General features: G+C 44.5%; 2 protein-coding genes across 4 annotated transcripts in view; one reads left to right on the forward strand and one right to left on the reverse strand.

Moving 5' to 3' along the window:
* rab26 (RAB26, member RAS oncogene family) overlaps nucleotides 1-26686 on the forward strand; it is a 471946-nt gene that overhangs the window by 365935 nt on the left and 79325 nt on the right. The gene's annotated exons all lie outside the window — the stretch shown is intronic.
* On the reverse strand, nucleotides 16420-25554 carry LOC311236041 (uncharacterized protein). Of its 2 annotated transcripts, none has more exons than XM_084323627.1 (5): nucleotides 25470-25554; nucleotides 21441-22487; nucleotides 20479-20589; nucleotides 18505-18611; nucleotides 16420-18219 (listed from the first exon to the last, which is right to left on the reverse strand). In XM_084323627.1, exons 2-4 carry the CDS (start codon nucleotides 22441-22443, stop codon nucleotides 18529-18531), a joined length of 1197 nt encoding a protein of 398 aa, XP_084179753.1. In that variant the 5' UTR covers nucleotides 22444-22487; nucleotides 25470-25554; the 3' UTR covers nucleotides 16420-18219; nucleotides 18505-18528. The 2 variants fall into 2 exon arrangements, with proteins under 2 accessions (XP_084179753.1, XP_084179752.1); XM_084323626.1 differs by having other exon boundaries at nucleotides 21426-22487.

Genomic DNA, 26686 nt, shown 5'->3' on the forward strand with positions numbered 1-26686 from the left:
GATTTAATGCTTAAATAAAGCATGTACATACACACACAGTACATACAAAAACACACACACGCATGCACAACACACAGGCTACATGTGCACACACCACACATACACGGACATGTATGCACGCACACACACATACATACAAATACACACACTACAACACTGGCCTACAAAATGTCCCTTACTGACTGATAAATCAGGCCACAGACGAGGCACGCCGTGCATTGCTTCATCAGTCGAAGACGTTCGGGCATAAAAGAATGCCAGCTGAGATGAGGGATGTTAGATACATTAGACATTAGATAGTTGTTATAGCGTCTCAGTGTTCTTAGAAAGTACTTTTAGTTCGGTCTCCACCAGCTGTGTGTGTCAGTGACGGTGAAGTAAGTTCCTGAACCCTTTCTTTTACCCTTCAATTAGTTTCTGTGCCAGTTTATCATCATGCCGCCATCTCAGGTTCCTTTTTGCCATTGGCCAATGCTACACTCACTTGGAGTCACTTACTATTGGTTGCTTGCATTGTTAAAAATTGCATCTAATAAAAAGTGCTAAACAACTAAAGGGATGGATAGTTTAGCAATAGCCTGGCTCTTGTTTTACGGTCTTTGTCTGTATCGAGATATTATTTTCTTGCTATTTTACTTTTGTTTGATTCTTGACATAAAAATATAAAAATGTATTTCAATTTGTCAACTATTCTAACAAATTGGATATCAATTCCTCGTCGATTTCCTAAAAAAAATTGCAGCAGCTTTGCTTAGTACATGTGTGTTCGACACTATGGGGTTTGTTAAGTTGTGACGTATCAACCTTGGATTAAATCATTTCCGGGGCCAGGCTTCCTGCATTGGCTGAGGCTCTGGTATTTTCAACACGCCTCTGTGCTGTGGCCCTTGTTGTTTTGATCATAACAAACTGTTTGGGGTATGTGCTCCTAGTATCCCCCGCTGTCTGAATTGGAGCGTTTGGCCCCCGGACATCAGACTTAACCACTGAACTTGCTCGCCCTTATGAGGGTGCTGATCAGGCAGGTCAAGGGGGAGAGTGGGTTGCAGGTCATAACACAGGATGCAATGTGTCATGAAAATACAAATTAAGCAAGCTCTATACATTACAAAGTAAACGAAATACAATACGAAATGAACGGAATACTAATGGTGAAAAATACGTTATGCACATTGTTATGTACTAGGAGCCTGATCACTCCTGTGTCACTGTGCATGCAGGCCTGATCACTCCTGTGTCACGGGGCATGCAGGTGAGGGCTGCCAATTAGCTAATTGCTGCTGATTGGCTACCTGCTGGCAGCTTTAAAACCAGCCCTGGTAACACACATGCAGGTGCTGTGCTTAGAGGAGTGTTGGGTAACAGATAGCTATGACGGTCTTCTTTCCTTGTACTTTAGTTTACACCAGTAATTCCTTGATAGAGTAGCATTTTGAGTTTGAGCACGGGGTTTTTGTGTTGGTTTGCACATAGGTTGCGGGCCTTTGAGCCAGGGTCATAACAGTTGGGGGCTCGTCCGGGATATTTACCCCTAGAAATTTGTTTGGTGTTTTTTTTTGTGTTACACGGGGTGTCATGGTGCTATGGTTTGGGTGGTGTTCGTTACATATTGTGTAACGTGGGGGCTTGAGCCATTTCATCAAACAGGTGAGTATGCCTTATTTGTTTGTAATTTGATGTGACTACTTATGCTGTTAAAATATATAGTTTAGTGGGCACCACATGTAGATAGGGACATTATTTTCTGGTTGTTGGTTAGCTTCCTGTGCACCACATACTCCTGGGGCAGTCAGGGAAGGGATTAGCACCATCTACTTGTCTGGTACCGTACCATGTACTGGACGGGTGGATGGTCAAGTATGATCTTTGACTGGTAGCAGGTGTGGTTGAAGATGGTTAGGTCTACAGGGCATTAGTTTAAGGGTAGGTAGATTAGGGGGCCAGAAAACACAGGTAGTGTGGTAGGGCCCTATTTAGTGTTTCTTAGGGTAGACATGTGGTGGGCCGGTTTTGACTGCAGTTTAGATGTAGAAGCATATGTAGTCATATCAGGTTAGAAGGCACACCTGTTTGGATTTGTTTGTTGAATTTATTTTGTTTGTTTGAGTGTTTGGTGAGCATACCTGTTAGCACCTGACCTCCTGCGTGTATGACACGTCTATTTATTTCAGGGTGGTTGTGTTTTATTTTTATTTTTGCAAACTAGAAAGGTGCGCTCCGTAGAGCTCACATTTCCACCGCGTTCCCTTCTGGTTGTTATTATTGGCATTAGCATTCTTCAGTGGTTCTTCGTGGTTCGTTAGTGGTTCTTCGTGCTGTAAAGTAAAGTGGGTAGCTTGTGGTGACTAGTACAGTAACGATGGCTTCCATCAAGGACTTTGTTGATCACCCGTCTCATGACATGTTGGAGAAGTTTTCCAAGGAACAACTTCTAGAACTTGCTGTACACTACAGGGTAGAACTTACTGCAAGTGAGAAACGTTTGAAGCCAACTGCCTTGAGTGCGTTAAGGGTGTTACTCATTAGAGAGCAGGTGCTTGTGGCGAGGGTGGAGGAGCCTCCTTTGTCTGACGCGTCTCCGCTGTTACCTGGTACAGAGGGTGAGTGGAGGATTAGAGAGTTGGAGTTTAAGGAAAGGCAGCTACACCAAGAGCGTGAGGAGAGGAGAGAGGAGCGTGAGCTTAAGGAGCGTGAGCTTAAGGGGAGAGAGAGGAGAGAGGAGCGTGAGCATGAGCGTGAGCTTAAGGAGCATGAGTTTAAGGAGAGACAAATGTTGCTGGAGCACGAGCGTGCGCAGAAGGAGCTTGAGTATAAGCATGCTGCATTACAGGCGGGTGCTCATCATTCAGAGTCACGTTCCGGTTTTGATGTAGGCAGGAATATTAGGATGGTGCCTCCATTTTTTGAGAAAGACGTGGAAAGATATTTTCCCCTTTTTGAACGGGTGGCAACCACATTGAAGTGGCCTGATACAGCCTGGACACTGCTGCTGCAATGTGTTTTAGTAGGTAGGGCACAAGAAGCCTATTATACTGCTCTGTCCCTTGAACAAAGCGCTGATTATGAGCTTGTTAAAGCTTCCATATTGAGGGCTTATGAGTTGGTCCCCGAGGCCTATCGTCAGCGTTTTAGAGGCTATCGCAGGTCGGAGGGACAGTCGTATGTTGAATTCGGAAAAGAGAAGGAGAACCTGTTTGACCGGTGGTGCACCTCGCAAAAAGCAGAGTCAAGGGAGCAGCTTAGACAGTTGGTTCTCCTAGAGGAATTTAAAAGGTGTGTTCCTGATAACATTTCCACACATCTAAATGAGCATAAGGTATCGAAGATAGGCGACGCTGCTGTCTTGGCTGATGAGTTTGTGTTGACACACAAATCTGTCTTTGTAGAGGAGGGCCGTGTGGAGTCCAGGAGTAGTAGGCGTCCTTTTCAGGGGAGCCGGTTCATATCGTTGCTGGGTGCCCTGTCCTTCAGCAAAAAAATGTAAAAACTGTGGCTCTGGTAGAAATCATGGACAGGACACCTATGCCGACATTAGAGGGTGGGGTGCGAAGTATCAAAGGTGCAGACAGGGAGCTAGAGGGCTCCTCAACGTTTATGATGGATGGATTTGTTTCACTGGTTGGTGCATTAGGATCAAAGCAGGCTATTACAATATGGAGAGATACAGGAGTTTTCCAGTCTCTCATTCTGGATGGGATTTTGCCATTTTCGGAAGATTCTTCATTGCATTCGGGTGCCATTGTTCAGGGCTTTGGAGGAGGCTTTGTGAATACTCCTTTGCATGAGGTCTCGCTAAACTCTCCCTTAATATCAGGCAATGTTGTTGTAGGAGTGTGTTCTCACATCCCCATAAAGGAGGTGTCCTTCATTCTAGGGAACGATTTGGCCGGTGGCAAAGTGCTGGCTACTCCAGTTGTAATTCCCGTCCCTGTAGTTTCTGAGGTTCCTGATGAGCTCGCACAGAAGCATCCAGGAGTGTTTCCTGTGTGTGCTGTGACACGCGCAATGTCAAAGGTCAAATGTGACACCCAGGATGTTGTTAACTCAGATTGTGATATGACACTTAGTGACACGTTCTTTGTTGAGTTGAGAAGTGGCCCTGATGAGGGTTTTGGTAAGGTGATACCGTCTCATGAGCAGTTGGTACTAGAGCAAGACAAGGATGTCTCCTTGTCGTCCCTCTTTGAAGAGGCGGTTTTAGAGGATACAATGATAGATACGTCTCAAGGATACTTTGTTAGCAATGACGTGCTCATGAGAAAGTGGACACCACCTAACCTGTCCAGTCTGGATGACTGGGGTAGTGTGTTTCAGATTGTTGTTCCAGCCGTGTATCGTCCTGATATACTGCATCTAGCACATGATCACGATCTTGCTGGTCACATGGGAGTCAGGAATACTTATGACCATGTGCTGAGACATTTTTGTTGGCCTGGTTTGAAGTCAGATGTGGCACAATATTGCCGCTCGTGCCATGTGTGTCAGGTTGTTGGTAAACCAAACCAGAAGATCCCTCAGGCTCCTCTGCAGCCTATTCCTGCCGTTGGGGAACCTTTTGAGCGGATCCTCATTGACTGTGTTGGTCCCCTCCCTCGAACTAAGACAGGGAACCAGTACCTTTTGACTATTATGTGTGCAGCGACCCGTTTCCCTGAAGCCATTCCTTTACGCAAGATCACAGCCCCAGTTATATCCACAGCTCTGGTTAGGTTTTTTTCGACGTTTGGCTTACCAAAGGTTATTCAATCAGATCAAGGGTCTAACTTCATGTCCCGTCTCTTTGCTCAGGTCCTCCAGCAGTTGTCTATCCAGCATTGCCCTTCCTCTGCCTATTATCCAGAGTCCCAGGGGGCGCTGGAGAGATTTCACCAGACTATCAAAACAATGCTGTGGGCATATTGTACGGAGTTCGAAAAAGACTGGGATGATGGAATCCCTTTGCTTCTGTTTGCTGCTAGAGAGGTAACCCAGGAGTCTCTTGGATTCAGCCCGGCTGAGCTGGTGTTCGGACACACAATGAGGGGTCCTTTGAAACTGCTGAAGGAAAAGTGGTTGGCTGACCAGACTCCTTCCTCTACTAATTTGTTGGACTATGTGTGTAACTTCAGGCTTAAGCTTAGTAGAGCATGTGAACTAGCGAAAGAGAACCTAAAGGTAGCCCAAGGAAAAATGAAGGTGTGGTATGATAGGCGGGCCCGACATAGGGTGTTCTCACCGGGAGACAAGGTGTTGGTTCTCTCGCCTATTCTTGGGTCTGCATTACAGGCTAAATACAGTGGGCCATACTCCATTGAGCGCAAAGTTGGTGAGGTCGACTACTTGATTAAGACTCCCGACCGCAGGCGCAAGAGTAGATTATGTCACGTCAATATGTTGAAGGCGTACAATGATAGGGCTCAGATTGACCAGTCAGGGGTCAAGCCTGTGGCTGTTCTAACAGTTTCTGCATCTCCTGTTGTAGCCGACTGTTCTGTGTCGAAGGAGATTTCTCAGGGCAGGTTGCCAAACACCCAGATACTAGGTGACTTGGACTCACACCTGTCGTACTTGCCACTTCCTGAGCGTATGGATGTGGTGCGCCTACTTAGACAGCATATACGTTTGTTTTCTGATGTCCCTAGTCGTACTAATGTACTCGAGCATGACATTGATGTTGGTAGTGCAGGGCCAATTAAGCAACAATTAAGCAACATCTACAGGGTGAATCCGGAAAAACGACGGATCTTGAGTAAGGAAGTAGACTATATGGTGAGACATGGCATTGCGGAGCCCAGTTCTGCTTGTTGATAAGCCAGACTGCACTCATCGGTTCTGTACTGACTTCCGTAAAGTTAATGCAGTAACCAAGCCGGACTCGTACCCTCTTCCTCGGATGGACGACTGTATCGATCGGGTGGGTTCAGCAGCCTTTGTAAGTAAATTGGATTTGCTAAAGGGATACTGGCAGGTTCCGCTTACTCCGCGAGCACGTGAGATATCCGCTTTTGTCACACCAGAGAGTTTCTGCCAGTATACAGTGATGGCCTTTGGCATGCGAAATGAAATGCCCCAGCGACGTTTCAGCGGCTAGTGAACAAGGTCCTGGCCGGGGTAGCGTTCTGTGAGGCATATCTGGATGACCTGGTTATCCACAGTTCCTCTTGGTCACAACATGTGGAGCATCTGGCGGAAGTGTTCAAGCGGTTGGGTGATGCTAACTTGACAGTTAACCTTGCAAAATGTGAATTTGGACAGGCCACGGTTACCTACCTGGGTAAGGTGGTTGGACGTGGGCATGTGTGCCCCATTGCAGCTAAGGTGGAGGCTATAGTGGGCTTCCCTGCTCCCATCACCAGGCGGGAGTTAAAGCGCTTCCTAGGTATGGCAGGGTACTATAGGAGTTTCTGTAGGAACTTTGCTTCTGTTGTTGCCCCTTTGACCAATCTGCTCAGTCCTAAGGTACCTTTCGTGTGGACTGAGACTTGTCAACAGTCTTTTGAGAGCATCAAGGGTATTCTGATTAGCGCTCCCGTTCTGTCGGCTCCCAATTTTCAACTGCCATTCAAGTTGGCAGTGGATGCTAGTGACCTCGGTGCTGGAGCCGTCCTCCTGCAAGAGGATGCATTAGAGGTGGAGCACCCAGTGTGCTACTTTTCTAAAAAGTTTGACAGGCATCAACTGCACTACTCTACTATAGAGAAGGAGGCGCTCGCTTTGGTTCTTGCCTTGAACCATTTTGATGTTTACGTTGGATCCTCCAGTTTACCCCTTGTTGTGTATACAGACCATAACCCTTTGGTTTTTCTTCACAGCATGGTGAACTCGAACCATCGTTTGATGCGATGTAGTTTGTTCCTCCAAGCGTATAACTTGGATATTCGCCACATTCGTGGGAGGGACAACGTGCTAGCAGACGCCCTCTCACGGTCATAGTACCGGTGTTTGTGGTACCCGTTATCGCTGTTGTGGTAGTGGCCCTGACAACTAATGGGTCACAGTTGTTTTTTTGTTTTGTTTATGGGTTGTTCTGTAGTGGTTGCCTCTTGGGCAACCAGTTTGGTGGGGGAGGTGTTATGTACTAGGAGCCTGATCACTCCTGTGTCACTGTGCATGCAGGCCTGATCACTCCTGTGTCACGGGGCATGCAGGTGAGGGCTGCCAATTAGCTAATTGCTGCTGATTGGCTACCTGCTGGCAGCTTTAAAACCAGCCCTGGTAACACACATGCAGGTGCTGTGCTTAGAGGAGTGTTGGGTAACAGATAGCTATGACGGTCTTCTTTCCTTGTACTTTAGTTTACACCAGTAATTCCTTGATAGAGTAGCATTTTGAGTTTGAGCACGGGTTTTGGTGTTGGTTTGCACATAGGTTGCGGGCCTTTGAGCCAGGGTCGTAACACACATTAGTATTCCATTCATTTCGTATTGTATTTAGTTTACTTCGTAATGTATAGAGCTTGCTTAATTTGTATTTTCATGACACATTGCATCCTGTGTTTTTGTCACTATCTTTCCTCATTGCATGTTTGTAATGTCCTATTCCAATTACATTTGTCACTTAATTGTACTATTATTCTATTGTGCTATATTTAATTTAGGTTATATCCCATTTAATTGTATTCAATCTCTTTATTAAGTTGTTAAGCCCTGGGCCCTCATTCATCAACGTGACGTAGAAAATGTTCTATTTCCATACTTAAGCACAGAATTTAGAATGTGTGCATGCACAAAAAAAACGGGATTCATCACACGTGCGTACACAGGTCCTACGCACACCTGTCATGATAAATATCACCTTGGTCCTACGCCGAGGCTCGTGCACACTTTCACGTATTTGCATACCAGAACCGCCCCGATTAACCATATACGGTAATGAAACACCCCCATGAAATGTGGAAAAGTGGACTAACCCAAGCGAACTCTGAGAGACTTCACAGCTAGATTGATCACCGAGGTCCAACCGAACTTGAACGTATAATCTTCGGTGCGCCGGGAGCCAAGAATGTTGACTGACCCAGTCCTGCTACAGAACCAGCACATTGACAGAAATAAATGACAAGAGATGACCCGACATTAAGCACTGTAATGACTGAAATTAAATCAATTTCAGCACGCCAACTCTGCGCTCTACAATGCCTATTGTGTGCGCTCGTCATGAGCCCGTGGTTCTGATCAGAGTCATTATGGCTTCAGTGGATAACCCTGATCTACATTGTGATGTTTTAGATACCCCAGTAATAACATTACAATTGAATTAAATACAATTAGGCCTGAATGAGACTCCGGCCACCGGCACATTATCAGCCAAAATGCGCGTTTATTGATGGAGCAAACTCTGAGAGATTGTTCACAGAGGCGCTGCCGAACCAAGATATAATATGATGTGTATAATATAATGTGTGTAGAGGCATATGATACAATCCATTTTGTTGTTCGTATTAGGTAGCCTATGAATTACATATAATAGCAGCCAGCCTACATTATGCAACAGTAACTTGCGCATATATAACACACAGCCCTGCGAAGCCTGCATACAGTAAACTAACTTGATCATTAATCTAGCTGTTGTATCTTTACGCTTATGAAAACATTAAATAATATGTATAGGCTATAGGCCGCCTATATTCTCAAATGGCTTAATGGCTATCCGAGTCCTCGATATCCTCGCGGACGGACCAGTATTTATATGATAGTTTCATATCATAGTTTACTCTATCAGCCTACCAGCATGTAATACGTTCTTTGTTAGAACTCAACTCGTTATTATTTTGCGCATAGATTGCAGAAATACGGGAACGTTTTGATTTAGGCTTTGACATTGTAAAACTAAATAAGTGAAATTCTGTAATATCACCCACACGATATATGCTCTGTGTCCAGAGCATGTATGCTTTTCATTCATAAGACACATTTATTGCAAGGGTTTTGTATACACATACACTCAACAAATAACCTCTGTCTGTTCTAATTGCAATGCGTTTTTATATCGTGGGTGTTCATATGACTTGTATTCTGCTTACAGCTTCGGGGTTCCACTTATTACGTTTAACAATGGCAAAGCCTTTTAAATATAATCAAAACGTTCCCGTATTTCTGCAATATATGCGCAAAATAATAACGAGTTGAGTTACGCAGAGCACAGTCAGTGCTTATTTCCGCGTTGTGAAAATATTCTACCACCGGCGCCACCTACGCATGGTCCGACCTGTGCTTAAATATACGCACAAAGTCAAGCACAAGTTCAAATAGATAAATCCCACACTTTGCTTAGGAATGGTCGTACGCACGGCTTAAGCACATATCTGTGCGTACGTCAATTTGATAAATGAGGGCCCCTGGCCTATATTTGATTTCATAATTATATTATATTCTATTGTGCTTAACATAGTTCATATTTCATTTTATATTACCTCTTTATTGTGATTATAACCTAACCCAGCACCCAAAGGAGTGAAGGAGAGGAGTTATTTTTCATTTAATATTTAATAATAATAATTATTATTATTATATAGCACCTTTCATAAAACCCAAGGTCGCTTATAGGGGAAATAAATTTAAATAACAAACAGACACAACTCTCAAACTAAAGTGGGAAACCAACTCAGAACCAAGCATTTGAAATTACATTCAAATGCTTAGCCTTATTTATAATAGCGTTCACAGCCAGACTTGGAGCAAATCATGCCACTTTGCAAAGGCTATCTCGGCCTGTGGCTTTATATTTCTCGAACAAATCATATACTGTTTATAAGATCTATTTTCTAGTGTTCCAACAAAACCTGTGTTCCAATGAAACCTCAATCAACAAAATCCCATAGTGTTTCATATTAGGATCTAACATCTTAACACTTTCTCCGCCATTCACGTCGTATGACGTGTTTCAAGTTCATGCGAATTCTGCCAATAACGGCGTACGACGTGTTTCAAGTTCATATTTCATATTTTCGTCATGGTATTCATATTTCACTCACGGAGCCTTGTCATATGCTGCGGGAGCCATCACAACTCTGCAACGCTTCAATACTGCCACCTGGTGGCTGATCGGCGAGTTGCAACCGGAAGTGGATCTCTTGTGATGCCGGTGCGTCTCCCTATTCCGTCCGGCCACTCGTTTATCGTCCCTGGACTCAAGACACACACCGTGGATATGAATCTTTGCCATAACTCAATAATCCACATGATTTGGGCGTATATTAGTATTATACAAACCGGAACTGGATCGCATCGATCCACATCACATAACTGGGATCTGTTTGCTCCACTCTCATCGCTCAACGCTACGAGGAAGCTGCCGTGAGTTTCAGCGTCATTTTCGATACAAACTGCTCTGATCTATATATCACCCATACTACATAAATCATTTAACGTCGGTCACGGAATTATAAATGACCCCCCCCCCTCTCTGTTCACCCGCGGATGATCAGTCATAACGCTTAGGACCATGTACAGTTGAAATTTTTAATATAACGTTGATCGGTATCAAACGGCATTTGATAATCTAATATATGCATTTATGTCTATATCTCACCTTCTGGGAAATACTGCAGAAAACTATAAAAACATATTTATACTCTAGACGGTATTTTCGTATGAATGTGTGAATGAAAAAGTAAAACGTTCCTACATCCTGAACGATAGCTAATCGATGTTGAATGGGCCATAGTAATGTCAATTTAGCGATACAATTTAAAAAAGTTATAGCCCTGCAAAGAAGGGGAACTTCTCCATAGACTTACAGTACTGGCAGAGAATGGTTTAGGATGATCAAAGTGGTGGCAGAGAATGTGTTAATACAATAGGCCTCTTTGTTTACGGTTTGATTATCACCGATACACATAATATAGACATTTAGATGTTTAGAGCTGTCAGAGCCATAGGTCTTTCTCATATACTCCGCCTTTCCCCCCGTTCTAAGGTACTTTGAGTTTCATTACAAAGTTCAACTCAATGGTGTCTGAGAGTTCTATGGTATGGTAGCAGGTTACACATTAGGCCCACGATGATGGGACTTAACGTCACAAGTTTTCAGTCCCTGTGCCAAATATAGCCCGCAATTAATCCATAGGCGCCCTGTGACGTACTGTACGTATCTGTTACGGCCTCCAGATGTGTTGAGGTTATGAATATAGCCGGGCAGCCATTTCCTCGCTTTTATTCTCGGCCACGGACTGTGTAGGCTACATCTCCCTGTCACTATGACACAGGTGCTGTGATTATTTCTAGCACGTGACGGCGCTCCTGCTCTTCTACATACCACTTGTCTCTAGTAGCTACTTGGCTCCAATCAGTATGCTCTGAAAGACAGGAGCTGTGCCACATTATATGAATAATCAATGCACCTGTGTCGCATTGCCAAGTAATTACACACCACAGCGGCGCTCAAGAGGCAAGCGACATTAAAAGTGATCACATTAATTTCCAAGGCTCTCTGGGTAAAGTAATAACCTCACACAGCTACAGTCAGGCCTAAGCAGATTGCATCTACGTTGTACGACGTCTTCAATCTCTGGACCTGAGGATTCCCCTATGGATTTATCCCCCATATAGGACCCTGACTGTATGGAAGGGTCTACCAGGTTTGCATTGGCCATCATGTACTTACTCCACTGGCTGGCACAAATGTCCACTAGCTGTGGGCCCTATGCTGTCACATGCCATAATATTTACACGGCAACAACAAGCGTCAATGTTAAACCACTGTGACAGCTCGGCCTCGGTCATCCCGCACGTACTCGCCCCACTTCTCGGCGATCCATTCACAAAGTGGCACGTTCAGATGTTCCATCGCTCTGCACGTCTGTCCTTCTGCATCTCTGCATGCGTTGTTTTCCTCAAAGGGTTGGCCAGTCGATCTGGAATGGCACATGGGCACATTCATTCCCTCTGGTGTGTGTGTGCGTGCTCAGTGTGTGCTCCATGCGTGTGAAGTGGGCCTGAATGCAGGTTTGCCTCCCAAGCACATCCATCAAGCGACCAATCAGAAGCTCTATTCAACTGAAACAATAGCACAGATTGCAGCCTGGTCCACTGGTTGGCCCTGATTAGGGGGAGAGAGGGAGGGAGAGAGAGAGAGAGAGATAAAGAGAGTCAAGAAAAGAGAGAGAGGGAATGAGAGGGGAGAGAGAGAGTCAAGAAAAGAGGGGGAGACAGAAAAGGAAAGAGGAGAAGCAGGAATAGGGTAATGCCAGAGACCCCGTCACGCCCCGTCATAAAGGTGAGAGAATGAGAGACTGACTTGTATAGAGGAGAGTAGACCTCAAAGCAGTTCTGTTGATGTCACTGATTATTTATGATGCTTACTGAGTCTAAATTTCATTCTGCTCTCCCTTCTGCTTCTGTGGTCTTTTCTGACTGACTGACTGACTGACTGACTTCTGCTGTCTTGCAGGCAATAAGACACATTAATGGTTCACATACGCACGCACGCACGCGCACACACACACACACACACACACACACACACACACACACACACACACACACACACACACACACACACACACACACACACACACACACACACACACACACACACACACACACACACAATCAATCAATCAATGCACACACAAAGACAACACTGAATAGCTCTCATTTCCCCACATATTTTAAGTAAGTATGTGTCTTTTTAGGATTGGTTCTGCTTAGATTGTTTTGCTTGTCTCCTGACAAAATTACAAAATCACAACACATAAACTAAGTGGTGCAACGCTTGGTATTTTCTTCTTTTTTATCTCTCTCTGTCTGCAAACTCCACACAATATTGTGGAGTGACATTTTTTTAATATTGAAATTCAATCTGTTTTCTGCTGTTTGAGTGAAAAACTAAATTTGACCAGAGATTACTTTCCTTGTGTATAAACCTCAGCTTATAAAATGTTATTGGAAGCTTCCTCTCAACAGCCAGCTGTGTAATTATGTTACCTCTTTCTTCGCTGATGAACTTCTATACAAGGCAAGAATTACTTTGAGGCTGTTACGACCCTGGCTCAAAGGCACGCAACCTATGTGCAAACCAACACCAAAACCCTGTGCTCAAACTCAAAATGCTACTATATCAAGGAATTACTGGTGTAAACTAAAGTACAAGGACTGGAAGAACGTGACAGCTCTTCCTCTAACCACCGACCCTGCATGTGTGTTACCAGGGCTGGTTTTAAAGCTGCCAGCAGGTAACCAATCAGCAGCAATTAGCTAATTGGCAGCCCTTACTTGCATGCCCCGTGACACAGGAGTGATCAGGCCTGCATGCACAGTGACACAGGAGTGATCAGGCTCCTGGTACATAACACCTCCCCTACCAAACTGGTTGCCCAAGAGGCAACCACACACATCAAACCCATAAACAAAAAAACAACTTCTAATAGACCGTATGAGACAATACCTGTTGTGGTCTAAAAAAAAAAAAAAAAAAACTGTGACCCATTAGTTGTCAGGGCCACTACCACAACAGCGATAACGGGCTGGCCCCTGTCGAACACGACCACCAATCGTGTTGTATGCACCCCAGTGTGGAACATTTGCCAATGCTGTGTAAAACAAAAAACAACCCTGTCCCGACTCTCGGGCAAGCTAGACCTCACAAAAGGTTCCGCCACTGCGGTACATGGCTGCAGTGGGGCAGGCGCCTCCTCCCCTGAGGCGTAAAGACTTAGGACCCCGTCGACCAACCAAGACCTCATCATATATGAGCCCCCTTTCAACAGGCCCCTCCACCGATACCGACCTGTCAAAAATAGACTGAAAACCAAAATCAATCTGAGAACTAATCTCACTGCGCTCAACAGGACAGAACACAGAAAAACAAAAACCATAGATCTCTGATACCACCACCGCACCCATCTCCATCCCACCTGGCACTGGTAGTTCAGGATACTGCCAACCGTGAACATCCAGAGTAGGATGTACCGCCTCAGGTACAGCCCCACCGTCCCTGGAACATGGCAATACGTCCGTCACAAAAACGTCTGGAACACCATCTAAAATGGCGTCACCCAGAATAACATTGTCCTGATCAAAATGGCTGCCACTCAACAGACCAGGTCGTGAAGGCGGCTCCTGCTCCACAGGACACAGGTAACTAGGTTGACCATCACACCTAGTGCATGGCAGAGAATCAGTGTGGACACGTGGATCAATGTCAGAATCATCAACTGACATACTGGGACCATCCCTGCCCACAAGTGAAACATTAGGGACAATAGAGCTACTGTGGGAAGGCTGATGCACAGTGACACAGGAGTGATCAGGCTCCTGGTACATAACAGAGGCAAATAACATTTACAGGCATCCAGAATAGACCCTTTAATTAATCAATGTCATCATGCAGGAAAAACCTGTCTCTTTGTGTTTGGGGGACTGTCAGTTTCATTAAAGAAGAAACTACAGGTGTCACAGAATACGCTGATCAGGGATGTGATGGGCCGAGGCCCTCGTGATCATGTTGGGAGGAGTCATTTTCAGGAGCTCAACTGGCTTTAGCAACTATTTTCACAGTGTTAGGGAATCACACAGCCACAGAACCAGATCTAGCTTAGAAAACCTGCATCATCCAAGTTGTAGAACAAAGATGGGACATTGCTCATTTGCTCACACAGGGGCACAGGAGTGGAATGAGTTGCCTTTGACCACCAAACAGGGCTTGAACCTGTACCGTTTAAATGTGAAATGGCTCCTAGAAAAGGTCCCATGAGTAACTCAGGAGGCTTCCTGTTTTAGTGTAGGAGATCTGTACATTTTGTACATATTTGATTAATAATGTTGTATTTAACTTTTTTATTAAAAAAAATGCAATATACTGTAGGCTGATGATAATATGTGTAATACATGTTTATGTAAATACTATGTGCTGCTGAGACCTAGGACCACAATGGAAATACGTCTGTGACTTTTTTTGTGCTATCCTTGATCATTTTAGGATGCATGACTTGTTGTAACATGTAATGTATTTTAATAATTGTCCAATAAACTAAACTAAACTAAACTAAACTAAACTAAAACAGTGCGTCGTCAGGCTCGTCTCCACGGCTCTCGTCCTCTGCTGCAGTGAGTATTGGAGCTGGCGGGTCAGGATCTTTGTCCGTTTGTCTCAAACCTGTGTCGGACTATTTGTTCGCTCCTCTGTCCTTCTGCGGAAAAGAGTCCAGGGACATTCTGGATGAAAGCACTTAACCGGAGGTCAGGGTACGCTGTCCCGAGGCCCATGGTCCACAGACTTGCAATTGGAGATGATGAGTGGGGCCCAGTGGGAGAGTTCTGTCCCAGAGGTAGGCGTTACACACAGCCCTGCCCGAGGTGAAGGTAACCCTGAGTATCTCTGGAAGTTTTTAGGATGAATAGGGATGTACCTGCCCACAACACAAGGCCAGTATTGGCCCGGTTTTCAACCAACATGGGTAAATGCTCCTTTAAGTACAGTGGATCTTTGAACTGGAACAAACTTGCCTTGACCATCAAGAGCATCAGCAGATATCGCTATCTTTTTAAGAAAAAGGTAAAAAAAATCTGGCTTTTAGAAAATGTTGCAGTATAGCATAGTGTATTATATCTCGGGTAGCTATATTTATTTTATTTATGCAATGCAAATTGTTTAGTTCCTAAGATGATGTCCACGTTGTACATGTGTTCTTTGTGATACTGTATGTCATGCTTGTGACCACAATAGAAACAAGACTCTGACTTTATTGTGTTTTATCCTTGACGTGTATTGTTACAATTGTCTAATAAATCAAATCAAATAAAAAGATAAAATGACAGACATGTCATTGGACGTCATATGGTCTCATCCAGATGGTCCTTGGATACTTTTACAAACAGTAAAAGGGGACAATTGCCTCGTACAGACTACCATGTCCCGGCACTCTGACCAATCACACCTGTGTACAGACTACCATGTCCCGGCACTCTGACCAATCACACCTGTGTACAGACTACCATGTCCCGGCACTCTGACCAATCACACCTGTGTACAGACTACCATGTCCCGGCACTCTGACCAATCACACCTGTGTACAGACTACCATGTCCCGGCACTCTGACCAATCACACCTGTGTATAGACTACCATGTCCCGGCACTCTGACCAATCACACCTGTGTATAGACTACCATGTCCCGGCACTCTGACCAATCACACCTGTGTACAGACTACCATGTCCCGGCACTCTGACCAATCACACCTGTGTACAGACTACCATGTCCCGGCACTCTGACCAATCACACCTGTGTACAGACTACCATGTCCCGGCACTCTGACCAATCACATGTATGTTTTGCAAACCTGGTATTTCATGTCTCTCAGACTTAAAATATACATAATAAAAACAGCTTGTTCACGTACAGTGTGCAATATTTAGCTTTTTATTGATCAGGACTAAAGTAAAACAGGCAGTTACATGAATCAATATACATATTAGAACTAAACAAACTCTTCCTGATGGACAGTTACCATCAAAGAGTCATATTATGGGGGAAAAGGTGATCAATCTTGTGTGTAAATTAGGGGTGTTGCGTGAGTAATGGATTACACAAGTACTCGCCGTTTCAACTGAACTCGAGTGGTGTTTGAGGGGGCTCAATTTTTATTATTTTATTTGGTTGGTTTGTGCATGTTTGTGCATTTCCAAATTGTACCAACAACATGTCGCCCACTTTGCGTAGTGCTCATAGAACCTCCATGAGGGGGAGCCTTTCTGCAGACAGAGTGGAGGTAATGTAATTATTACAAATGGTAACTGACTGTTTTGACTGCATCAGATACATTTCTATTTCCGCAGAGCGAGACATAATAAAATCGGTTGTGTGTGTGTGTGAATATCTTGTAATTGCTGCTTCCATGCGTTCTAAGATGCATTCTAAAACTTGATTTCCCTAAATATCGTGCGAGTACTGATGGGAAAACATTACTCATGTCCATCCCTAGTATAAATCAATCTAGCACTAATTCACACAACATCTCGTTTTACTTGGGGGAAAGGTGCAATATTGAAAATATGGCACAGCAGCTTTTATTTATGTTTATTTGACACTGATTGGCCAGTGGCTTGGGTCGAAACACTGGACAGAACACTTAGGCTACATCCACACTGCAAGCTTCAGTGCTCAATTCTGATGTATTACTAGATCCAATTTTTTTGTTTGGCTGTTCATATAATTTTTTTAATGTGGCCAATTCCAGATTCCAGTGTAAACTGGTCACGCTCCTGAACTGACCCACATGCACAAATGAACAATAATCAACACGGAGGACACTGAAGGCACGTTTTATGGATTCATTTATAAGTTGAATGCAGTGGAGGCCAGCTAATAAAAAAAAAAAAAGGAAAGTGGCCTAAATCAGAAGTGAAAAGATCAGATGTTTTCTATGTGATTTGTGATTTTCACACTTGGCATGAAAAAAAACAAGAGAGAGACTCAGGCCTGTGCTAGTGATGCTTTTGATGATGGAAGTAGCCAGACGCAGAACTCCTGGGGAGTGGAGGAGCAGGAATATGAACAGGAGGTCAAACACACAACACAACCCAGCAGGAAATAACATGAGGAAAGCAGGACTAAACGGGTCTCGTCAGCTCCTAGAACCATCGGGGATCTCAAAACACATAAACAACTGAAATAACTGAAACATCTGTTATCTGAGATAGGAGTAATACCTAAAGAGAATCCTATAGGCTAACGATTCTCCGAATGGGTCCAGCTTTTGCGAAATTCAATGTAATGGGGAGGCACTGGTGTATTCCACCTGTCAGCAGGTGACTGAAGGGTGGCTGGTATTACATATACAGTGCCCACCATCTCTGCCTAAGTACTCTTGAGGCACTGAACCCCAAAACTGCTCCAGGGGTGCTGCACCTCTCTGATGAAATGCATATGTGTGCAATGCATACTCTGTGTCTATGTGTAAATAGGAGGGATATGAGGACTGTGTATGTGTAATATGAGGACTGTGTCTATGTGTAACTAGGAGGGATATGAGGACTGTGTATGTGTAACTAGGAGGGATATGAGAACTGTGTGTATGTGTAACTAGGAGGGATATGGGAAAAGACACATTTAAATGGCCTTGTGTACATTGACAATAAAGTAATCTTCTTCTAAGTAAGGAGCCCCCAGTAAGATGTTGTTGTCTAGTTTCGTTATTGGTTTGGCAGCAGGAGGTCCTGGTGAGGCTCTGGTTTCAGGATCCATTTCAAACCCCTGTACCGCTGACCTCAGACATCGTCTGCCATCTCCACGGTCAGCAGCTCACTGGGCGGAGTGAAAGAAAGAGAGGGTCAAACCAAACGAATAATCACTAATGCAGATTGATCTCTCCAAGGACTTAAAAGGTAGACTATGTAACGTCGTCAAACAGTGACCTCTAGGCAAGCGGTGAGAATGCGGTGCTGCGCTTTGTTTGTTTGTCTGACTTCAGTGGGTATATTCGAGAGGCTCTTTTGTCCTCTCACCAGGCCGTCATTGTAAATAAGAATTTGTTCTTAATTGACCTGCCTGTTTAAATAAAGGTTAAATAAATAAGAAGTGTCTGGTGACCTGTAGGTGGCGGTAAAGAGGTCTTCAGTGCTGCTGTGCCAGGCTCAGCCTCTTCAGAAATGAAACCGTGGCCCTCTCCGTGAGATCGTCGTCCTCACGCCACCCTGCTGGGGATAAAACAAAAGAAACAGCCCACACTGTTACCTTCAGTCAAGTTAAAGGACTCACTATAACTGGTGTTACCTCCAGTCAAGTTAAAGGACTCATTATAACTGTTACCTTCAGTCAAGTTAAAGGACTCATATGAGGAACATATGAGGACACATCTGATTGTACTGTGAGCTTCCTTCCTGTTTTGGGAAATTACATGTAATTGTGGTTTTGGTAAAACAATTGCCCCATTTGGAGTGTATTGGAGCCTGGTGGTGAGCGGAGTTTCTCCATCCTAAAGCTATCGGTGAAATGATGGGCTGTACTTGTCGACATTGAGCCAGACAGTTAGTGTGCGACCCATAGCATAATCTTTGGGTGAGCCGCGTAGGGGGGGGGGGGGGGGGGGGGGTACGCGGCGCGGGGGGGGGGGGGGGGGGGGGTGCGCGCGCGCGGCGCGCCTCTCAGCGAGGAGTGCTCAGGAGTCGGACTGTGTAATCGCAGACGTTACTAGTCTGTAGCCTAGACAACTCACTTACCGTCCGGCCGTCTGGACGGGGCTTCCACAGCACATTCCATGATAAAAAAAAGTATCTATTTAGTTAGATAGAGATGATTATCTCTCAGACTCCTGACTTACTAACAATATGAAATACTCCTGGTCCCAAGCATTATTTTCTCGACTGACGAGTCACTGAGCTTGCTTCGACCACTAGGAAACGCGCCCATATTTCATATCATATTTGAAGACCCTAATAGGCTACATTTATTTGCTTGCTGCATTTACATTGGCTGCGACGAATCGATACATTGGCTGCCTGCAGTGACGCTGACGCCCACCACAGTCACCACTGTGAGTGACGTGAATCTCAAAACAATGATTTATATTTAACTAATAATAGTCCCCACGGCCACCGGAGCAGCACCAGCCGCAGGTGTAATTGCGCCTGTAGATGATCCGATTCCCGCCTCCTGCTGCTCTGTCAGCTTCACTGTCAGTGAATAATATATAATAGTAATTTAGAGACCCCCCAAAAAATCGCAAATCAAGTTTGCAGGGGAGCTGATGTCTGATCTAGGGGAGCTATAGCGGACCGGGCTCCCCTCGTGAATCGCACCCTGCAGACAGTGTTTAACCCATCCTTTAACTCTGGCCTTACCAGTCAAATACTGTTACTGCTCGTCAGCACTGGTACTATTTGTCGATACTGTTGCCAGCAGTCAACACTGTCACTATTGGTCAACTGTGTTACATTGTATCTACATTACTACCCTGTTTCAGCACAGCCTATTCATCTGTTGTTTTCACCTTTTACATCTACTCACCTTGACTCTAGACTAAAACCTGACCCTCCAGACTCAACCCTGACCCTCCAGACTCAACTCTGCCCCTTTAGACTAAAACCTGACCCCCAGACTCAAATATGACCCTCCAGACTCAACCCTGACCCTCCAGACTCAACTCTGGCCCTTTAGACTCAAACTGACCCTCCAGACTCAAACCTGACCCTCCAAACTCAACTCTGACCCTCTAGACTAAACTCTGACCCTCCAGACTCAACCCTGACCCTCCAGATTCAACCCTGACCCTCTAGACTCAAACCTGACCAGTCATATTGACCCTGTATGGAAAGTGTGATACAACCAGTTGAAACTGTCATTTTGATTTAGACAATACAATTGTGTATAAAAAAAAACACAATAGGATTATCACAGACGACATTCAATATCTATCAATATATTGACCAGCCCTTGTTAACTTACTGCTAGTTCACACAGTTACAACTCAGTCTCCTCAACTCATCTGTGGCGGTCCGCCCCCACCCCTTCTCTCATTCAGTGTCTCCTCGTGTAATGGGTCAAAACCCAGTTGGTAAAACCCACCTTCACGCTCCGTTCCGGGTTTTGGGGGCACCGGCAGAGGGAGGCTCCTCCTCTTCCTCTCCATATCCACTGGCACAGAAGGGGCGCTGTCTCGAGCCCTGCAGCTGGCTTCTGAGAGGACAAGATGACATGTCAATCACACCAGATTGCTGAACTCTGGTGCAGATATTGAGATTAGATTAGATTAGATTACATGATGACACTGCATTCATTTAAGTGTAATGTCCTCAAAGAGACAATTGATCACTACATGACTACAAGATCACACACAAATGTGACATGTATATAACCAACACGGTCTCATCATAAAGCGTAAATAAAGTACTAGTCGGCCACAAAAAAGGCACATAATGTAGGTTATGTTATAGCCATAAGTAATATATTTACATATTGTATAAATTATATTATTTACGTTTTGTATCTGCAAAAGTCCAAAACAAACACCGTGACCGGGAGTCAATCCATCAATGATTGTGGTCATGTGGGAGTGCTTTCACCACTAGACTAAGCCACCCACTCACCTTGATACATACACAGCAATACTATGATTATAGCTACGGTTAAGATTAGTTTTAACGTTCAATATGAAGTTAACGTTAAGGTTAGGGTTAAACGGTTACGGTTAGTTTAAGGTAACAGTAGGATTCATACCACGTAATCGCAAAAACATCCTGGCTTTGAATCCAACCCAAGACCTTTGTTTTCTACCCCTGATTTCCTGTCACTAAATGTCCTACCCAATAAAGCAGAAATGCCCTAAAAAAGTACAATTATTATTATTATAAATATATATATATATATTTAAATATATATCCTACATATTACACAAATACATACACATTGTACATTTTAAATACAATACGTATTATGATGTATTGCTATAACATAATGTACATATTGTAAGTGAGATCGGGCTGATATAACAGCACTGCTTGAGACGTGCAAACCTTGAGCGTGCCTACCGCTCTCAGTGGCCTCTCTACCGCTGTGGTGCTCTGACTGGTGGGAGGACTTCCTTATCATCATGTAAACTGCCTCCCCCTGGTTGGCTGGAGACGGAGGCGGGGCAGGAAGTGGGAGTGTCTCGGTGATGAGGTACGCCAGCCATTTAGCGGCGGCCGATTTGACGGCGACGGGTGGTGGCACCTTATAACCCAGAGCCGTCATCTCCTCGTCCTCCTCCCCCTCTCGGAAGACGACATCACCGGGCACGCGGGCGACCGGGCGGAGCCGCACGACGCTGAGGTCCTCGTCCGTCACCACGGGCAACTGTGTCGCCGGGGACCGGAGGAAGGAGTCGGAGTGGCGGCGACGGTGCGACGCGGCTCTGGGTGGGGCGGAGTCACCGACGGGGGCGGGGTCAGCGCTACGGTCGAGGGTGGAGGGAGGGAACTGCAGAGACAGTCTGGCGGTGCGCGCCCTGGGGGAGGAGGAGGAGGATTTGGGACGCAGCCTGCAGCCCAGAGGGGAGGGGCCAGTGATGGCTGAGGTCGGGACGACCGGTGACGAGGGGCAGGAAGGGGGCGGCACCAGGGAGAGGCTGTCGGGGGGACAGGAGTGACGTTTAGAGGGCGGCGTGGAGGAGGCGTCGGCTCGGAGGAGGGACGTGCCGCGCAGGGGGGGATCGGGTCTCGTCTTACTCTTCCTCAGGGTGATGACGCGGGAAGCCCCGCCCCCGCCCAGATCAGCCGACCACGCCCGCTGATGACCGCCGTGATGACGAGAAGGCGAGGTCGGGTCGGAGGTGGAGATCGCCGAGAGGGACCGCCTGTGGCTGTGGGGCATCGCCATCCCTGCCGTCTCCTCCCCCTGCCCGGGCGATACGGCTGAACCCTCACTGGACCGCCTACCACACCGGCCGCCTGGTCTCTGACTAGCAGCCTCACTCAAACGGCTGGAGCTGACACCTTTAGCGCGGTCAACATTAGTGAAGTTGGTCAACAGGCTGGAAGGGAGACAAAGCATCTACCCGACACAACTGGACAGGGGTTTCTTTAGGTACGTCATGCCTGGTAGAGAGAGAGAGAGAGAGAGAGAGAGAGACACAGACAGTGTGGGGAATCAGATTGTGAAAAGAGGAAGAGGAGCCGCCCATTGCTGCTTCTCCACAATAGTTTCACAACAACCTAAACATAGTACAGCCCGTCCCATGCTGTTGAGTTTCAAGTTTAAGTTTCTTTAATAGTTGTCATACAGAAGTACAGAATACTTTTATACAAAATGCTTCTTACTGTTACGCTCCAGAGACTGTGCAAGACAAGATAAGTATGAAATAAAATAACATACGGCAACATATGACAACATAACTGTGTATACTGTGTGAAAGAGCCACCGATATAAATATAAATACATACAGATTGATACATATAATTGTAATATATCTTCTCCAAATTATATTTTACTGTACGGCTGTGTTACTGTACTGTATAGTAGGATATAACCAGTCAGGGCGACAGTGGCTAAGGAGGTAGAGCAGTCGTCTGGTAATCGGAAGGTTCCTGGTTCGATTCCGGCTCCTCCCAGCAGCGTCTCGAAGGGTCGTTGAGCAAGACACTTAACCCCTAACTAATGAGCAGGTTGGCACCTTGCCGCCGTCGCTGTGTGAATGGGTGAGTGAGTGGGTGAATGTGAGGCATAAGTTGTTTTGGATAAAAGCACTATATAAATGTAGTCAATTTACCATTGTGAGGAGCTACAGTCACCATCGCCCCCGTGGACGTAAACTACACATAAACTACACATAAACTAGATATAAACTTGACATTAACTAGACATAAACTAGATATAAACTTGACATTAACTAGACATAAACTAAACAAGTAAACACACCAGGCTACTTTCTCCCACCGTCCACTGCTACACAACTAAATAGAAAAAACATCCCTTTATCCTTTTCCTGCTTCTTGCCGCTGTCTTCCTGTCAGTCTGTCTTGATAAGAGACTCAGTGTGATGTCTAAAATGTACAGTAGTCGCAGTTCCTGACGCATCTTTTAGTGTAGAGACATGAACGGTGCCCCATGGTAATTTGCCACAGTGTTAAGAGCGATGCACTGCTCTGTTGTTCTATTAAGTGTTATGAGCGATGCTCTGTTGTGAATGTTATTGTATATTGTATTGAACTATTTTATCACACTTTTTTACTCTGTCTATTCTATTTTATTATTTTTAGTATTTCCTATTTTTTAACTGAATCAAACCGCATTTGTTTACTCTGTCTATTCTATTTTATTATTTGTATTACTGAATGAAACCGTAAACAGAGAGGCCTATTGGGATGTGATTTACCTTACCTTGCTACCTCTCTATATTTTTTATGCTCGCTTATGCCTGTATTTTTTACTGCAGTGAAGCACTTTGAACTGCAATTTCTATATGAAAAGTGCTATACAAATAAAGTGTATTATTTATTATTATTATTGAAGCAGCCATGGCCGCCTAGTTATAGTTGAAAGTGGGGGTGCAAAATTTTTTTGTATTTTTTTTTTTTTTTACCTTTTTTTTTTTTTGTGCAAGGGGTGGTTTGGAGGGTGTCCGGCACGACCCCCTCCACGGCAGATTTTTTAACATTTAATGAACACCTGTATGTGCAATTTCCTGCAATATAGAGCCTTCAATCTTGACCAAAATAAAGCTGCTCTTTTCACTATAAAACTCAGTTTATATTGCAGTATGATAGCTATAATAATAATAACTTCACTGCGAGGGCTCTTTTAGCTAACGCTAGCTAGGCACGTATGATAGCCAATTACTATTATAATAATAATAATAATAATAACTTTCCCATCCTCCCAAAGCCCCTCCGGCCCCGTTCACATCCGCAGCGCAGTACCAACAACAACAACAACAACAACAACTAATTGACGCTATCAATAGCCCCAGTGAGCGCGGCGGCTGTATGAATGAATGAAAACTTTATTTAACAGATTGCAGAATGGGTACAATACAGTACGGCTCAATACACACAATTGTTAAGGCGATGCAGACCAGAGAAAGACGTTTGTCTTGTTTACATCAGGGTCCATGTCCCTTTCGTGACTGTGCTGCACCGAGTGAATCCACAGTCACTTGCTCCTCAATGGGAAACCAACCTAGATTTACCATGAAGGACTGGTTCTGGCCGAACCGTTCGTTATACAAGTATCACAGAGACATTACAAAGGTGCTCACAGTTGCACGAGGGGTTCGCACAGAGATACGGGATGGTTTGAAAGCTCGGCGTTGCTAATAAATATTTTTAATATTTTTTTATAAACTGCTCAAAGCGGCATTATTTCCGCCGTTGGGTGATCACAGCGCCTGCGCACCATCCCGTATCTCTGGATTCACTCGGTGCAGCGCAGCAGCGCCGAGGCTCACCATACGAGAAATATTCAGTTTCAATCTGTTTGCGCATTTAGTATACAGTCACAGTGTTCGACTTACATGATGATTTGCTCCATTTTGATGTAAACGCCGAAGAATAATCCAGTCACAATGTTATCCAATATCCAGCCTGCATTTTTCAAGGGCTTTCGAAAAAGCCGCCTCCCCCAACATGTCGTATACGTCATGCCGACGAACCGTGGCCCGTGGGCACTGGATCAAACCATTAAAGTGGGGGGTCACACAATCTTTGGAAACTTAAAAACTTGCTATTAAGTGTCATTGCGTATTATTAATTTGATTGAAATTACTTAGTTATGCTTAGATTTATATATGGGGGGGGGGGGGGGTATATCATATTTTTCATATGATCAAAAAGTGGGGGAGCAAAACCAGCGTTTGCCCCCCCATGTTCAATAGTCGTAGAGCACCCGCTTCCCGTGCTCTATTGCGCAGGCGTCTATGGAAGCAGCTGTCCTGTCGTAATTAGCATCGCTGGTTAAGGACTGGGGTGAGTTCTTTCCTTCAAGCGTTTGCAATTGAAAAGTCACCACGGTTGTGATCAAGGTGTGCGTCAGGAACAGGAGACTACTGACCTTGGGGGGGGGGGCAAGAAAGTACAGCTCACCTGTAGCGCTGTGGAACGCTGTGGAGCTGTGGAGTCGTTCCGTATGGTACTGTAGGAGAGGTGGTCGGTCTGTATGTTTCTGTAGGGGAGGCAGTTGGTCCGTATGGTGCTGTAGGCCTGTCTCTCTTTACAACTGGTATGTCTCCCTCTCTCTCTCTCTCTCTCTCTCTCTCTCTCTCTCTCTCTCTCTCTCTCTCTCTCTCTCTCTCTCTCTCTCTCTCTCTCTCTCTCTCTCTCTCTCTCTCTCTCTCCACCCAATGACCCCACCCATCCCTCAACCACAGCTTCCTCAAATGAAGGCCCAGAAGACCACATCTTCATATCCTGTAGACCAGTGTTAGTTTTGGCAGCTATTTTCATTTTAGATTTAGTCTTAGTCATGTGTCAAGTGCTCCTTTTTCGTTTTCATCATATTTAGTCATCTTCATTTATTTTTCGTTTAGTCAGTTTTAGTCAACTAAATGTCTGAGCATTTTAGTCGTAGTCAGTTTTTGTCTCAATTGTGTCTTTTTTGTTTTAGTCTAGATTTTGTACACAAAAAAAATATTATATAAATTATAAAACTTTTTTTTTCTTTTCTTTTTTACAGCTACTGTTTTACTGTTTTTAGTAATAACTAGAAAGTAATGGTATTTATTCAACAACAGGTGATTGTATAGATTAGTATTAGTATCATTAAAAGTTCTATGCTCAACTATGCTTCACCCACGGAAAGGTTGTTGGCACATTGGTTCCACACGGACATTATGTGTTGTTGCACTTGCTTCCAGAAGGCTCCGTTTAGGTAGCAGAGGCTCTGTTGTGATTTTAAGGCGAGACACTGAGGTGAATAGTCAAATATACTTTTTTTGTTGATTTTGAGATTTTGTTATATTTTGCTTCCTAAACATGTCTTCTATGAAACTAGTGACAATAAAACGTCAATAACACACATTTAGTTGTTTATTTTACATCATTTTGCCTTATTGCATCCATAAATGTGCACATATTTAATGGGGAAGTGCCTCATTTGCATATATAAACATAAATTTCAGAAAACTTGCAATATATTTTTTCTTAGTTTATATGTACATAACAAATTGGGAAAGTTTCATAGTGATATCTATTCAAATATGTTTTGCCTATTAGGGGGTACTACACTGTACTACACTGTTTGTAGCCTGTGTGTAGTTCTGTTCAGTTCAATAACATTATTATTATTATTATTCAATTATCAG

The sequence above is a fragment of the Notolepis coatsorum genome (assembly GCF_963971535.1).
Source record: "Notolepis coatsorum genome assembly, chromosome: 10".
NCBI lineage: Eukaryota > Metazoa > Chordata > Actinopteri > Aulopiformes > Paralepididae > Notolepis > Notolepis coatsorum.

Excerpts from the sequence above, each read along its gene's own strand:
- LOC311236041 (XM_084323626.1), bottom strand. The coding sequence starts at position 22,443 with ATGCTTTGTCTCCCTTCCAGCCTGTTGACCAACTTCACTAATGTTGAC. Across the intron at positions 20,590-21,425 it reads GAGCGGTAGGCACGCTCAAG|AAGCCAGCTGCAGGGCTCGA; the intron begins GTTTGCACGTCT and ends TTGTCCTCTCAG. Across the intron at positions 18,612-20,478 it reads ACCCGGAACGGAGCGTGAAG|CAGGGTGGCGTGAGGACGAC; the intron begins GTGGGTTTTACC and ends TTTTATCCCCAG.